General features: G+C 45.0%; 1 protein-coding gene across 9 annotated transcripts in view; it reads right to left on the reverse strand.

Moving 5' to 3' along the window:
* The window catches only part of LOC114590158 (protein hinderin-like), a 224,082-nt gene that overhangs the window by 187,370 nt on the left and 22,535 nt on the right, over nucleotides 1-14,177 (reverse strand). For 2 of the 9 annotated variants that reach the window (XM_077936540.1, XM_077936543.1), the window contains exons 1-4: nucleotides 13,998-14,101; nucleotides 10,515-10,550; nucleotides 8,167-8,306; nucleotides 1,286-1,380 (exon numbers count right to left, since the gene is read on the reverse strand). In XM_077936540.1, the coding sequence (XP_077792666.1) occupies nucleotides 1,286-1,380; nucleotides 8,167-8,306; nucleotides 10,515-10,550; nucleotides 13,998-14,055 (329 nt within the window). In that variant the 5' untranslated portion in view covers nucleotides 14,056-14,101. Of the gene's footprint in view, nucleotides 1-1,285; nucleotides 1,381-8,107; nucleotides 8,307-10,015; nucleotides 10,471-10,514; nucleotides 10,551-13,997; nucleotides 14,108-14,177 lie in introns of those variants that run through there. The other 7 variants (XM_077936541.1, XM_077936542.1, XM_077936545.1 and 4 more) reach the window with 7 other exon arrangements.

The following is a 14,177-nucleotide window of genomic DNA, read 5'->3' on the forward strand; positions in this document are numbered from 1 at the left end:
GTGGATGGCCATAGGAAACGACCCTCCTGCTGCCTTGTAAGCTTATGTACAGTGTTGTAACTGATGTCTCTATCCCTGACCTTCTTGCCAGCTAGGCCATAAGAATGCATAAAAGTTCACTCCTCCTCAGGAAGCTAGGTTGCAACAAGGGCAATGAGATAATTAATAAGCAAAAGGGCACCAGGAGCAGGTTTTGAAATCCTGAAGTCTCCGCTTTAAGATTCTGGTGCCAGGTTCCTTCAACCAACTGGGAATCCCGTAGAACTGAAAATACGAACTAGACAGAGCAATGGCACTTCCAGAATGAGTCAGGCAACCTCAAGTCAGATTACCTGCACACTCACAGTTTCAGGAGCACTCCAGCAGGTGCCAAGAGAACTAACTTGTGACGTATCTTTCTAATTAATTCTAATTATTTAGAACACTTATTTTAGAAAGTTAGAATATTGCTTTTATATGTGCTTAGAATTGTGAGGGTATGCTGCTGCACTTTGTTGTTAAAACTATCTTTATAATAAATTCCTATCTTTATAATAAATTCCTTATTCCTTTATAATAGATTTCCATGTGGACCCACCTTTGTCGTTTGGGAGGGTTCAGATACACACATTACGGACAGCCCTCTGTGTGACTCCCGCTAAAGATCCTTTGGGAGGGAGTGTGCTCTCAGGACCACATGGGTGCAGGTTTCACACAGAGTCTCCAAACACAAATGTTTATCAGGCCCCATGTTAGTATGTCACAGTCCAAAGCAAGAACTTGTAGGTGCTTGGGGGGGGGGGGCAGCAAAGTGAGATAGGGCACAATTTTTCAGGACATCCATGACACAACGAGGAAAACTTTTGGAGGAAACCCTTTGAAGACCTTCCTTAAACAGCAGCAGTCTCTTGCAACAAAGGCAGACAACTGCTCCATGCCTTCCTTGATCATACCTGTGCCAGCAAGGAGTGGCAATACAGTGGTACCTCAGGTTACAGATGCTTCGGGTTACAGACGCTTCAGGTTACAGACTCTGCTAACCCAGAAATAGTACCTTGGGTTAAGAACTTTGCTTCAGGATGAGAACAGAAATCGTGCAGTGGCAGCAGGAGGCCCCTTTAGGTAAAGTGGAACCTCAGGTTAAGATCAGTTTCATGTTAAGAACGGACCTCCAGAATGAATAAAGTTCTTAACCCGAGGTACCACTGTATGCTTTTAATAAACATGAACGCTTAAATTTCATAACAGTAATTGGAAAGAGAGTCTCATCCTAAACCTGATGCATTATCAGACAGTTTATCCTCACCTTGCAAGCTCCTTAATTAAGTTTGCTATGCGCCTCTTGTCTTCAGGACATAAATCCTTTAGAGAAGCACTCTTCATTCCTCCTTTGTCAGGGACCTGAAAATTAAAATCAGCATTTTAAAAAGCAATCATTAACATGGAAGAAGTGTTTCTGAATCTACAATAAAAGTATTTCAAGCACCAGAGGCTGCATATTCAGCCCCAGATGAATTAAGAACTGAAGAGAACACAAGTTTTTAAACAATAAAAAATCAACCAGTAGGATAATTTCCCAAATTGTGTGCTGGAGGATTCGCCATTAAATTGTGCTTCTAAAGATAAGCTCCAGCTGGAGGGAAAAGTTCGAAAGGGGGTGGGGGAAGGAGAGTGCAGCCAATTTACCCATTCTGTAATCCTTATTAATGATTTTATTTATTAATTGGTTGACAATGCAGTTTTTCCAGGAGCAAAAGATTGCTCTGCCTAAGGTGCTATTGAAAAAAGTGTACAAAAGTCAACCCATGAATATATCATATAACTATCAATACAATATGATGTGTGAATGTTAAAGGCAACCTTGTTAAATGCAAGTCATAATAATAGGAGGGAAATTGTTTATCATTTCAATAAGTACTATTCAAGATTTAAAATGCTTGAATTTTTTCCCTCTGTGGTTATTTCAGAATTCAGCATTTAGTTCAATCCGGTGCAGTTCACAATTCAACTTGCATTCCACGGCTCGGTCAAAGCTGATGCTGCTCAAAGACTTAAAAGGAGCTCCAAAACCCTCACAGTCGATAGAACTAATGTGTCTGCCATATCAACCCCACTTTGCTACTGTGCAGGGACTAAAGGAAACTGAAAACCTCAGGTTACTGCAGCAATGAAAATGTCACTGCCAGTGCTTTGGTCATCCTCCCTTACTGTAAGAACTGGCTAACTTTGCACTCCTTGTCCGCCAGAGGGCATTTCATGCTACATAAATGCACAGTTCCCTTCAGCTCTCTGCATGAATGTAACCGCTAAGTCTTGAATTTTCACAGCTAATACAATGTGCACCTTCAGAGAGCTGAGCTGGGAGTCTTCCATTATATTCTCAATTTCAGTCGTGTAATAGCACCTTTCTCCACAGTGACTAACACAGCAGCAGAACAAAAATACTGAGAATGAGCTAGAAATTTCTGGACTACGCAGAGATGAAATCCAAGAGTAATTAATGACTAATGCTTGAACAAAATGGTGGTTTAGAGGTTCGGGAAGGATCTTTGCAGAGAAGGTCCCAATGTACAACCTGCCTCACCTTGCACAATCACACCAGCTGCTGCCGCTAGCACTAACCCGCTGGAGCAAACTCAACAGAGCCTAAATTTAAAAACTGTTTCAACACAAACACATTCATACACAATACAGACATGCATATAAGCATGGGTATTTGTGTCTCTGCTTTGTGCATGAGTTCAAAACAACCATCCATTTCTCTGGTGACATGACAACAACTCAACCCTCTAATAACTAGTATAGGGTGACCCTACAGCACAGGGCCCCAGCCCCATAGCTGTACTCTTGCCAGGACAAGAAGAGCTCAACAAGGATGCAGCAGCAGTAGTTCTCCATCCTGCTGCATCCATTTTGTACAAGAAGGGGAGAAGGGTACTTCTTCAGTCAGCCTTACAAATAAGTCAAAAAGTTACTAGCCTGCAATATTTGTTTTGCCCCCTTCTCCAAAGTCAGCATGGAAACACAATAAAAAGTGCCTTCTTCCATGATGGATGGTGGAGGAGAGACACTCTGATAGTCCACTGTGTTTTTTGTGCTGACTGTGGATGAGATAAGGCTACTCTTCCTTTACAGCTAGCCAAGAAATCAAGTGAGCTGGCTGCTCAGTCACCTGCATGAAAATCCTGGTTGCCTGTGGCTATGAGGCAAGTCGTCAAATACAAGGCAGTCTTCAGTGATTTTAGAACCCATCCCTTTCACCTTTTGAGTCTTTGAACACATGGATGTCTCCATCCCCTTAGGTGCCACTTTAAATTGGCCAAAGGCTAACAACACAATGCTTTTTTCCCCTCTGAAGAGCTTGCCATTTCTTGCCAACAGAGGCCAGTGGCACAGATCACAAAGAATGAACAAAGGGTATGTATCTCTTCTATGTGATGCCTCTTCAAGAACATGACTGGGAGTTGTGGCTAGACATTACCAAGAAAACATGCCCTTCTGGGTTCAGCTACTCCTTTCAAAGAAGTCTTCAAAAGCTAATAAAATTATTATTTTAAGCCCTCTTTGAAATGGATAGCAGCGATCAACCTGTATCGAGTGATGTTTCTCACAACCCCAGGCATTAAAAGAGCTTCATTCAAACCTTTTGATTTGTGTTTAATTTAAACAAGCTTTTCACTCAAAGTACTTCAAGTTCACAGCTGCAGGTTACATCTGCGAAAACTTTCTCCGCACTTCTCAGAAAAGGATGACTAGTTCCAAAGTCAACAGCTCACTCCCTAGACTCACACCAAATAGATGCTCTCCCATTACGTTTGAGAGAAGCACCCATTGCAGGTACCCTGAGTCAAGTAATTTCTGCAACACATATCCCTGGTGGACGCTATGCATAGGCCTTTTAAAGGAGCAGCTTTTTCAAAATCATGAAGGAAAGCCTGGTTTGCAGGACTGTCCCAAAACACACTGGGGAACACTGCACTCCCAACGATATCCACTAATTCACCAGCATGAAATATATGACTGCCAGATTATCTGCCTGGGTATCAAGTCATACTTTTTTTACAAAAAGGCACATTGAGAGAACACATTTAAGTCTTAACAAGCTGTAGGAAAAGGGAGGGCACTCCCTGAAAGCCGGTGGCAGCAACCAAACAGCTAAGCAGGGGCGAAATGATGGAGATATAGCATGGAATAAGGAGATCGTCTGAAGAGAGAAGTCAGTAACGAACCCAGCACACAGATCCAGGTGAGAACCAAATCTCATCTCAGCCACAAATTCAGCTGGCAACCTTCAAAACCCACGTCTCAAACCCCACTCCATTCACAATATAGGGACTAATACATACAGAGTTGTTGTAAGGTTTGCAATATTACACGCACAGCTCTGCACTGTATGTTGTTGTGTAAGTGATGTAAGTATAAGTGATGCATTACTCCAATATAGGAGCAGCACACAGACCAGAAGGGTGGCTAAGCCAAGCCAGAAATGGCTGTCAGCTCTTTAAGCCATGGAGAGAACTTTGCTAAAGGACGTGCAGAGCAGAATGAGAGGCATGGCATTGCCATGAAGGGAGGGCGTAAGGCTGAGGCTACCAACTGCTTGTTTATGCAATCTCAACCATGCCAGGAGGTCATTCTGCTTTGACCAAAGCTAGGTTAGCACAGTCTTCTTCTCTATGTTCTGGCGTTTGCCGATACTTTGTGCAGAGAACAGCACAGTAAACAGCTTGGCTTCCTCTTCACCTTGACATTTGAGGTGGAATCTGGCAGCTGAAGCAGCATCGCAAAACAAGGAGGATTTACCAAGCCACCAAGATCCACAGGATTCAGGCAGAAATGCCCCTTTTTTCACTTCTGAGGTTATGCAACAAACTCTCAGAAAGAATCGCGCACAAGGACGGAGAAGAAACAGGCAAAAAACAATTCACCGCAGTTCCCACACTTACTCTCCAGGAAGGTCTGCCTGGTGACAACATTAACAACCTTGCAGCACCAGGCTAATGGGGAGGGGATTCCGTGGATGCCACAAGAACCACAACTGGTGACCCCAGATGTACCTCCTTCTCCTTGGAGCTGGATGAAATGGGATTATCATGCTTACTGCTGTTTCTGTATTTATTTTTGGAGGAACACTGTTGAACGCAGCAGGTAGATATTGAGACACTTAACCTCATACTTGTGAGTTGGAGCCTCACATTGGGCAAGAGACTCCAGAATTGCAGGGGTTAGATCAGATGACTCTTGTGGTCCCTTCCAACTATACAATCCCATGATTCTATGTACCTGAAAGTCTTTTAATCATCTGTAGTTTTCTAAATACCCAGAAATGTTTGTTTCTATTAGGCAACAGACACATAGAAGGAAGGAAGGAAGGACTGGGATTGGCCCATACAGCACCTCCAGCCTAGATGCTTAGACCTTTTATCTCTTCGGGTAGTTTTTTTAAAATGTATTTTTTTATTAAAGATTTCTTGGTTTACAAAAGTATGTGCAATATCTCTTTTTTTCAAGTTACATTTTCTACAGATCAGCTTCATTTGTTGAGACATTTGTGTTAGGAATTAGGGGGGGGAAGGGGGGGAAGAGGTGGAGGGGCCATAGTGGGTGGGGGTCGGGTGGTAGTCTTTCTATTTTACTTAATGTATGTGTGGGGTTTTGTGTCAGCGTCGTTTGTGCAGGTTCTCGTTGCTATTTGCTTGTGTTCCTTTGGTGGAGAGTGAAGTTGGGGTTGGCCTGGGGCATGGGTAGGCAAAATAAGGCCCGGGGGCCAGATCCGGCCCAATCACCTCCTCAATCTGGCCTGCAGACGGTCCAGGAGTCAGCACGTTTTTACATGAGTAGAATGTTGCCTTTTATTTAAAATGCATCTCTGGGTTATTTGTGGGACATAGGAATTTGTTCATAATTTTTTTCAAAATATAGTCCAGCCCCCCACAAGGTCTGAGGGACAGTGGACCGCCCCCCTGCTGAAAAAGTTTGCTGACCCCTGGCCTAGGACATGGGTAGGCAAACTAAGGCCCGGGGGCTGCATCCGGCCCAATCGCCTTCTAAATCCGGGCCGCGGACGGTCCAGGAATCAGGGTGTTTTTACATGCGTAGAATGAGCCCTTTTATTTAAAATGCATCTCTGGGTTATTTGTGGGGCATAGGAATTCGTTCATTTTTTCCGTTCAAAATATAGTCTGCCCCCCCCCCAAGGGACAGTGGACCAGCCCCCTGCTGAAAAAGTTTGCTGACCCCTGGCCTAGGGTGTTGTTGCTTGTTTGTGATTGGCTGTGGTGAACTTTGTTTTCATGTGTGAGTGGGGTGGGTGGATGTTTTTGAATCAGGTTAGCAATATTGATTCGTATGCTGTTGGTGGATTCTCGTCGTTGTCTTGTTGGGCTGTGATATGATAAAGGGGAGCCATACAGGGGTAAAGGCATCTTCTTCTATTTGTCCCTTAGAGAGACATGTTACAGATAAAATACCTGCTACACACCCTCAACCCTTGGGATAGGGTGGGAAACAAAACAATAAAAATGAATTGAGATATCAGTTCTTTTCTGAAATAGTGCTGTACTTTTCGTTTGCACCACCCAATCAAACCACATCTTGATTTATGACTCAGCTACACCAGCCCAGCTGGGCAGCAATTGGGCAACAGTTCCTCTTTGGAAACAAGGGCTTTCACACTTTCCAGTTTGCCCTGTAAAACAGATCGGCCTCAGGGAAAAGAAGAACTAGATGACTAATTGGTTTAGTTGCTCCAGGTTTTTAAACTAATATATACTATGTTATTATTATAATCATCATCATTGGAGGGGGTGAGCTAACATGTAATATTCTCTTTCTGTGATCCCTGCTTTGTTGTTTTATAACCCACTATTGCTTCTTTAGACAGAGGCCCATTAGTCATAGCTATAAATTCAATAAAAGCAGCGTAAGGATGCACTTTTACAGCAGCTCCTATACAACTGAAGTTTACGTCTTCCACTTTAGTGACTCTGTAATGTATTCAAAAGGAGCACTGCTCACACTGCAGGCATAAACTGCTGCTGTCTGAGGGGACGATCTTTAACTCTCCGCCTCAATCTCTCACACAGCCATGGTTCTGCCCACGAGGAGAGGGCAGTTCTGATAACTTGAAATGCTCTTTGCAAAAACATTCTGCTAGAGGGATGGTAACTTGCTGGGTAGAGTACATGGCTGGCACAAAGAAGGGTCGAGGCTTAATCCAAAGTAGTAGTGTTCTGCTACTCGTTTCTTTTTGTTTTCCAATATATTTCTCATTAGCAAAAAACAAACAAACGTGTGTGTGTGTGTGTGTGTGTTGCAAGCAATTTTTTATTCTGAAAGTGTTGCCCAGAGAAAAAGGTTTGAGAACCACTGCCCTAGACAGCCACAGCTGGTGGAAGATAGCAGCCTTGGTGAACCAATGTCTGGCCCAATAAAGGGAAGCTTCTCAACAGAGAATGTGGAAGCTGATCACTGAAGAAGCTTGTCTTTGCCCCAAAGAGAAGAGAGACCTGCTGGGAGGAGGCAGCAAATCTCCAAAGAGAAGCACTGGGACACCTTGCCAGCCAATCTACACCCCCCCCCCCCCCGGTTGCCTTCCAGCCCCAAATAAGAGGAGCAGGAAGACATGTCTCTTTTTGACAAATCCCTTGCAGCTGCCTGTTCATGCTGAAAGGCAGCTCATCTGTCACAACGCTATACACAGCTGCAAGAACAGGCAATGGCGGAGGTGTATCCAGAGTTCTGACTCCCTAAAAGAAGCTTTTAATCCTTAGGCACTGTGACAGGAACTGGATCGCCACAATGATTGCACGAAAAAAAGAAGAGGGGAAAGGCTTCTAAGCCAGATACAAACAGCCACTTTTCAGCTGTGTGTGAATAAAGCAGAAACAGTCTGCGTCAACATCAAAAGTCTGCATCCAATTGGACTGCCATCGCTGCCACCATCCAAGACCACGTTTACATTATATCTCATTTGTTTCAGTATTTTAACACTGTAAACTGCCCTGGATGCCTTGGTAGAAAGGCAGCATATAAATGTCATAAATAAATAAAACAATAAGTAAACTTCACGTTGTCATCCTCCACAGGTTTACTCTGTCCTGCTGAGTTGAATGGACTTCCAGGTTACCTCTGCCACAGACTGCAGCCTCAAGAGTTCTGGTTTCATTTGCCCTTCTCCGTACTGACCTGCTGCCCAGGCGCTTGGCCTGCGCTTTTCCAGGCATCCATTGGGCCAGGAGCAGCAGCTGCAGGCACCTTTGCCTTCACTTCCACTTTCTGACCTTTCAGCAGGTGTCTTGCTCTAAAATTCCTCTCTGTGGAAATTCCTAGAGGTTGAACAGACAAGATCAGGAAAACTTCCAACTTGTTCTTACAAAGCACCTCCCACACTGAAGCTTCCCACAAAAAAGAGGAAATGAAAACAGCACCCTCCCCACCCCCCAAAAAAGCTTAAGCATCAGCCCAGCCCAAGGAAAAACTCTTCATTAACACAAACAAACCAGCCCAGACCTGAGAAGGCCCAAGGATAACCCTGCCCAACACCAAGAACTCTGCACCTTGGACTTACTCTTCCCGTCAGGAGACAGGGGCCGAATGCTTGGTTCAAAGAGTCCTGCATGGTTACACCATAGACCAAAGATTAATAGTCTTTTTATAGACCCCAGTTATCACATCAGCTGCCTGACTATTCTCAACATTTTTATAAGAATAAGCTCAATTATTTTGTATACCAAACAGATTTTTAATGGCTTTGAAGGTACTTAATAAAGTTTTATAATTCCATGAGCAACTAGCTTATCCTCCTCCCTACCATTTCTTTTACAATTATGGAGTTGACAATCACAACACAGAACCAAAGACCAGGGAGAGGAGTAGAGAGGAGGACAAGACTCATTTTTGCTGCCTTGTTCCTATACTCTTCACAAGGCAATTAGAGAAAGTTCCCTTACTTCTGTCATTTGGGGCTGGAACATCCTATAGTATGTAAACATACTATAACATACTATGTAAACAGTATGTAAAGGGACCCCTGACCATTAGGTCCAGTCGTGGCCGACTTTGGGTTGCGGCACACATCTTGCTTTATTGGCCGAGGGAGCCAGCGTACAGCTTCCGGGTCATGTGGCCAGCATGACTAAGCCGCTTCTGGTGAACCAGAGCAGCGCACAGAAACGCCATTTACCTTCCCGCCAGAGCGGTACCTATTTATCTACTTGCACTTTGACGTGCTTTTTAACTGCTAGGTTGGCAGGAGCTGGGACCAAGTAACGGGAGCTCACCCCGTCGTGGGGATTCAAACCGCCGACCTTCTGATCGGCAAGTCCTAGGTAGGCTCTGTGGTTTAACCCACAGCGTCACCCATGTCCCCCTATAGTATGTAATTCACTACATATCAGTGTGGGGTGGCTGCTTTGGCATAGCCAAGCTTCTCTCTGGCTTTGAAGGACCCAGCCAGCACCCAAGAAGTGGGTGGGTGGCAGCAATCAGAACGATACAAAGAGACTGCAAGCTGATCAACCAGGGCTGATCTACTGAATCATCTGCCTGCAGAAGAGAACTTCTTGGATATGAAACATGGAGAAAATTAAGGCACAGAAAATTCATCTACCTTCAAGAGACATATGTTTCTTGACATGGCACTAACTTCAACTTCTAAGGGTCAATACAGAGAACACATTTTCACACAAACAGGAACTGTCTCTGGGGCTGACAAAAATTATGTATCATCAAAGCAGCACACTGGACTTGCTGTCAGCTGGGTTAAGTTCTTGAAATTATCCATGAAAATCTTTCATTCTTTTCTCAGTAAAAACAGTCAGAATATAGAAGCAGGTCAAAGCAGGCCAACAAAACTCTGCCTCACCTTCTCTGATACCTCTGAGTAAGGAAGGGCCAATTGGGAGTTGGCTAGGCAGACAAATGAAACTCAGAGCCCAGCTCTAATGCATCAGGAAGTCAGTGCATACAATGAAATTATTCACAGTTTGATCTATATATTCCCAGGGTAGGGTCAGAAGGAACATGATGCCACAACCTTTTGGAAGCTGAGCAGGTCTAGGTCTGGTTAGTGCTGGGTGGGAGACTGCCTGAGAACCACAGATGCATGCACGCTACTTTGGGCTCGATGATGGAAGAGAAGGTTAAGTGAAAGTAAATAAACATGTAAATATGAGCAGCTAGAGATCAAATGTTGCTAAATGACAGCTTTAAACCATTTCTCTAGCTCTAGGAGGAGCACCTAAAGGCTGGCTGCCAACCTGTGAAAATGAGGTGATGGTGCCTAAAAGCATTCCGTGATTTTTCCAGCCCCGCTAAAGGACCTGAAAAGGTTGTATCCCTAAGTTATCATTTGAACTCTTTTACTTCTAGCCCTCTCCCCAAAGTTACAAAATCTCATTTTATAACCCGTTGCTCCAAAGTTGCCAAGATAAGAGTGCATGTGCCGTATGCACAGAGTGAATCCGAATCAGGTCCTGGCCCAATTCACTACCCAACAAGTCAAGTTAAATTTGGCAACCATTCAAAGATCATACCTGGGACATAGACAGGTGGCTGCTCTTCGTCAGAAACTGAATGCAATTTCATTCAAGGAAAGCAAGGGCAAAAGGTTTGTTCCATTCTACATTTTATACTCTGTAAATATTATACAGTGGTACCTTGGTTTACAACCATAATCCATTCCGGAGGTCCGTTAGTAAACCAAAACAGGTTGTAACCCAAAGCCCTTTCACCAATGGGGCCTCCAAAAAAATGTGTGTAATCCAAAAAAAATTAGGTTGTAATTCAAAAAAAGTTCGCAAACCGGGACACACACTTCTGGGTTTGACTTGTTTCTATTCCAAAACGTACGCAAACCAGACTGTTTGGAAACCAAGGTACCACTGTAGTCTGAAAAATCTGCATCAAAATAGAAAGTTCAGAAGCAGCAGACAACTGACCAGGAGACTACCAAAGCAAACATTTCTGTAAATCCACTTTGTTATTACTCTTAAACGGGCCTCATTTAAAAGGTTGTATTTTATTACAGGCCCTGTAACTAGCTCAATCACAGAGATAATGAGCCACATTTATTTGTATTAGCCTTGATTATAAAAGCAACTCCTGGAGGCCATACATTCAATGCATGCTCCTCAGACTCTGATTATGGACACAGAGAGACTAAGCTTTACACTCACACATTTTTTAAAAAGCTATCTGGGGCTCTTAGAAGCAGGTACCGGTATTGGAGGATCAGGAGAGAAATCTGGATAAACTGCATCCTAGTCAAGACCATAATCTGGGACCCTTCCCTGTTGTATCATCCAGATTGCCATCAGACTGCATATCTTTAGCAGTCACCCATCAATTCATGGTGGATTCAATTAAGTTAATAACAGCCCATTGCCAACTACTGGCAGCAAGTTACATCCAATAAGTTGTTCTCTGCACATCATCTCTTCTAGATGCTGAAAGGAAGTTCTTACTCTGCCCCAGTGGGCCAGAGGGGAGCAACCAAATGGAGACTAAAATCCATTTGGAAAGATTTAGTGTAAATACATCAGCCGAAGACCTATGTATGCAAGTTAGTTCATAAAAGATGTAAGCATAATAATACCAAACAGAAATCAACAACAGATTATATATAAATGAATTCTGGGGAAGAGGACAGTATATCCGAATAATGAAAGGAACAATATATGAAGATAATGATTACATGAAAAACAAAATACAGTGGTACCTCGCAAGACGAATGCCTCGCAAGACAAAAAACTCGCTAGACGAAAGGTTTTTCCGTTTTCGATTTGCCTCGCAAGACGAATTTCCCCTATGGGCTTGCTTTGCAAGACGAAAACGTCTCACGACTTTGTTTTCTTTGTCTAAAAACAAAGACATGTTTTGTTTATAAAGTTAATTTATTTTCCCTTCAATTTTTGAACTGCTCTTTACAGTATGTGTGACTTTAAAGAGCAGTTAATAAACTGTTGTTGTACCAAATTTGGCTTTGTTTGGACTTTTTTTGACCATAGGAACGCATTAATTGATTTTCAATGCATTCCTATGGGATTTCGTGCTTCGCAAGACGAAAAATTCGCTAGACAACAAAAATTGCGGAACGAATTAATTTCGTCTTGCGGGGCACCACTGTAGCACGTTTATGCAATTACTTGCATATACTGTTCCTTATAGGGGACACGGGTGGCGCTGTGGGTAAAAGCCTCAGCGCCTAGGACTTGCCGATCGTCAGGTCGGCGGTTCGAATCCCCGCGGCGGGGTGCGCTCCCGTTGCTTGGTCCCAGCGCCTGCCAACCTAGCAGTTCGAAAGCACCCCCGGGTGCAAGTAGATAAATAGGGACCGCTTATTGGCGGGAAGGTAAACGGCGTTTCTGTGTGCTGCGCTGGCTTGCCAGATGCAGCTTTGTCACGCTGGCCACGTGACCTGGAAGTGTCTCCGGACAGCGCTGGCCCCCGGCCTCTTAAGTGAGATGGGTGCACAACCCTAGAGTCTGTCAAGACTGGCCCGTACGGGCAGGGGTACCTTTACCTTTTACTTACTGTTCCTTATAAAGTACACTGCTCCCTTCCTCATGATTCACTTACTTACAATATGCTGTTGATCTCTCTTTGATATCTTTAAGCTCACATAGTTCATGAACTAAAATCCATTCACTTATCTTCTGCCAATATGTTTAAAATTATATTTTTGAAAGATTTCAGCTTCTTGGGCCCACTTACTCTCATCCACCAGGGCAGATTAGAGGTCTTATTTTCAGCAACAATTACATGCACCCAGAATGTGACATAATAATAATAATAATAATAATATTTTTTTATTTATATAGAGTTATTGTAAGCTGCTCATCTAACTCTTAAGCTGGAGGTGCAAAATGTGTGCCCCCCCCCACACCGTTAAAGCCTTGAAGATGTTAGAATCATAGAACTGCAGAGTTGGGAGGAATCCTAAGGGTCATCTAGCCCAGCCCCCTGAAATGCAGGAAAATGAAGGTGGCCCTTATGATGATCAAACCTGCAACCTTGGCATTATCAGCAACACTCTAACCAACCGAGCTACCTAGTGCAGGATAGCCTTCTTTGGCAGAACTGTGATGCAAGGTCTCTAAAACCACTAACTTTGCCTCTGGGAGCCTGGAAGTCTCAGCCTCCATTTCTAGCTCTATATGTATGACCATTTGGTGGCTGGGACCCTCAGTTGTTTCTGCTGCGAGTGGGATGCCTAATGCTGCTGCCAAGGATGGAAAGGGCGCTAGGAGGGAGTGGCGAATAGGCTATGGGTCTGTTTTGCAGGGTCACGAGACATGGGGTCACTTGGTGAAGGGAACCGAGGCTATGGAGGCAGACGATATCATAAGCAGGACACGTCCCCCAAGACATACAGGCACCTCAAGGGCCATGCAATATACGCCTCCCCACCACCAGCCCCGTCTTCCCCATGCCGGCAGCCAGCAAAGTTACCCAAACTTCCACCAAAGGGAACCACAAAGAAAAGCTGGAATCAGCTGCAGCAGCTGAGAGTTGACGGGGGAAGCCGGGAAGCCCCGAGTTCAAGTCTCCGCTCAGCGCGACTCTTTGGGTTGCAACGCTGTGCGCTGAATGGAGACTTCGAGGGAGCTGTGGGGGAATGGAGCAGACTAGCATTTGTACTGGAAGACGAAGCAGCAACCTTTCCCGCCTGCTCTTTCCCTGTGGAGTCCAGGGCGCCTCCAGCGACGCTCCCCGGCCCCTCACAACAGCCCTGCAGAGGAGGGCGAGGGGCGAGAGAGAGAGAGAGAGAGGCTGGCAGGCCAAGGTCCCCCCGCCCTGGGAGTGGGGGCTTCCCCGTAACCCCCGGGCCTGGCTCCGCACTCAGCGGGGCGTCTTTCCTGAGGCGACGGAGGCGGCTCTCTGCACATGCTCAGGAAACACGGCAGCCTTTGAACTCGTTCATCATCGGCCCGCCGTCAAATTAGCCCCCCCCCCCGCTTTTCCTTCTCCTCCCGCCACGCCCCCCCCCCCGCGAGCCCCTCCTGAGGGAAGGATACGATCCTTACTCCAACGAGCAGCTGCTTCCGGCCCCGGCCCCGCAGCCACATCCGCCATCTTGAAACAACCGCCACTCCCAGCGTCCCCCCGCCCTGCCACGCCCCCCACGCGAGACTCTGACCTCCCATTGGCTTATGGAAGCCGGGCTTTGCCCAGATACGGCGCAAGTGACGCGCTGT

This window comes from Podarcis muralis, chromosome 11 (assembly GCF_964188315.1).
Source record: "Podarcis muralis chromosome 11, rPodMur119.hap1.1, whole genome shotgun sequence".
Lineage (NCBI taxonomy): Eukaryota > Metazoa > Chordata > Lepidosauria > Squamata > Lacertidae > Podarcis > Podarcis muralis.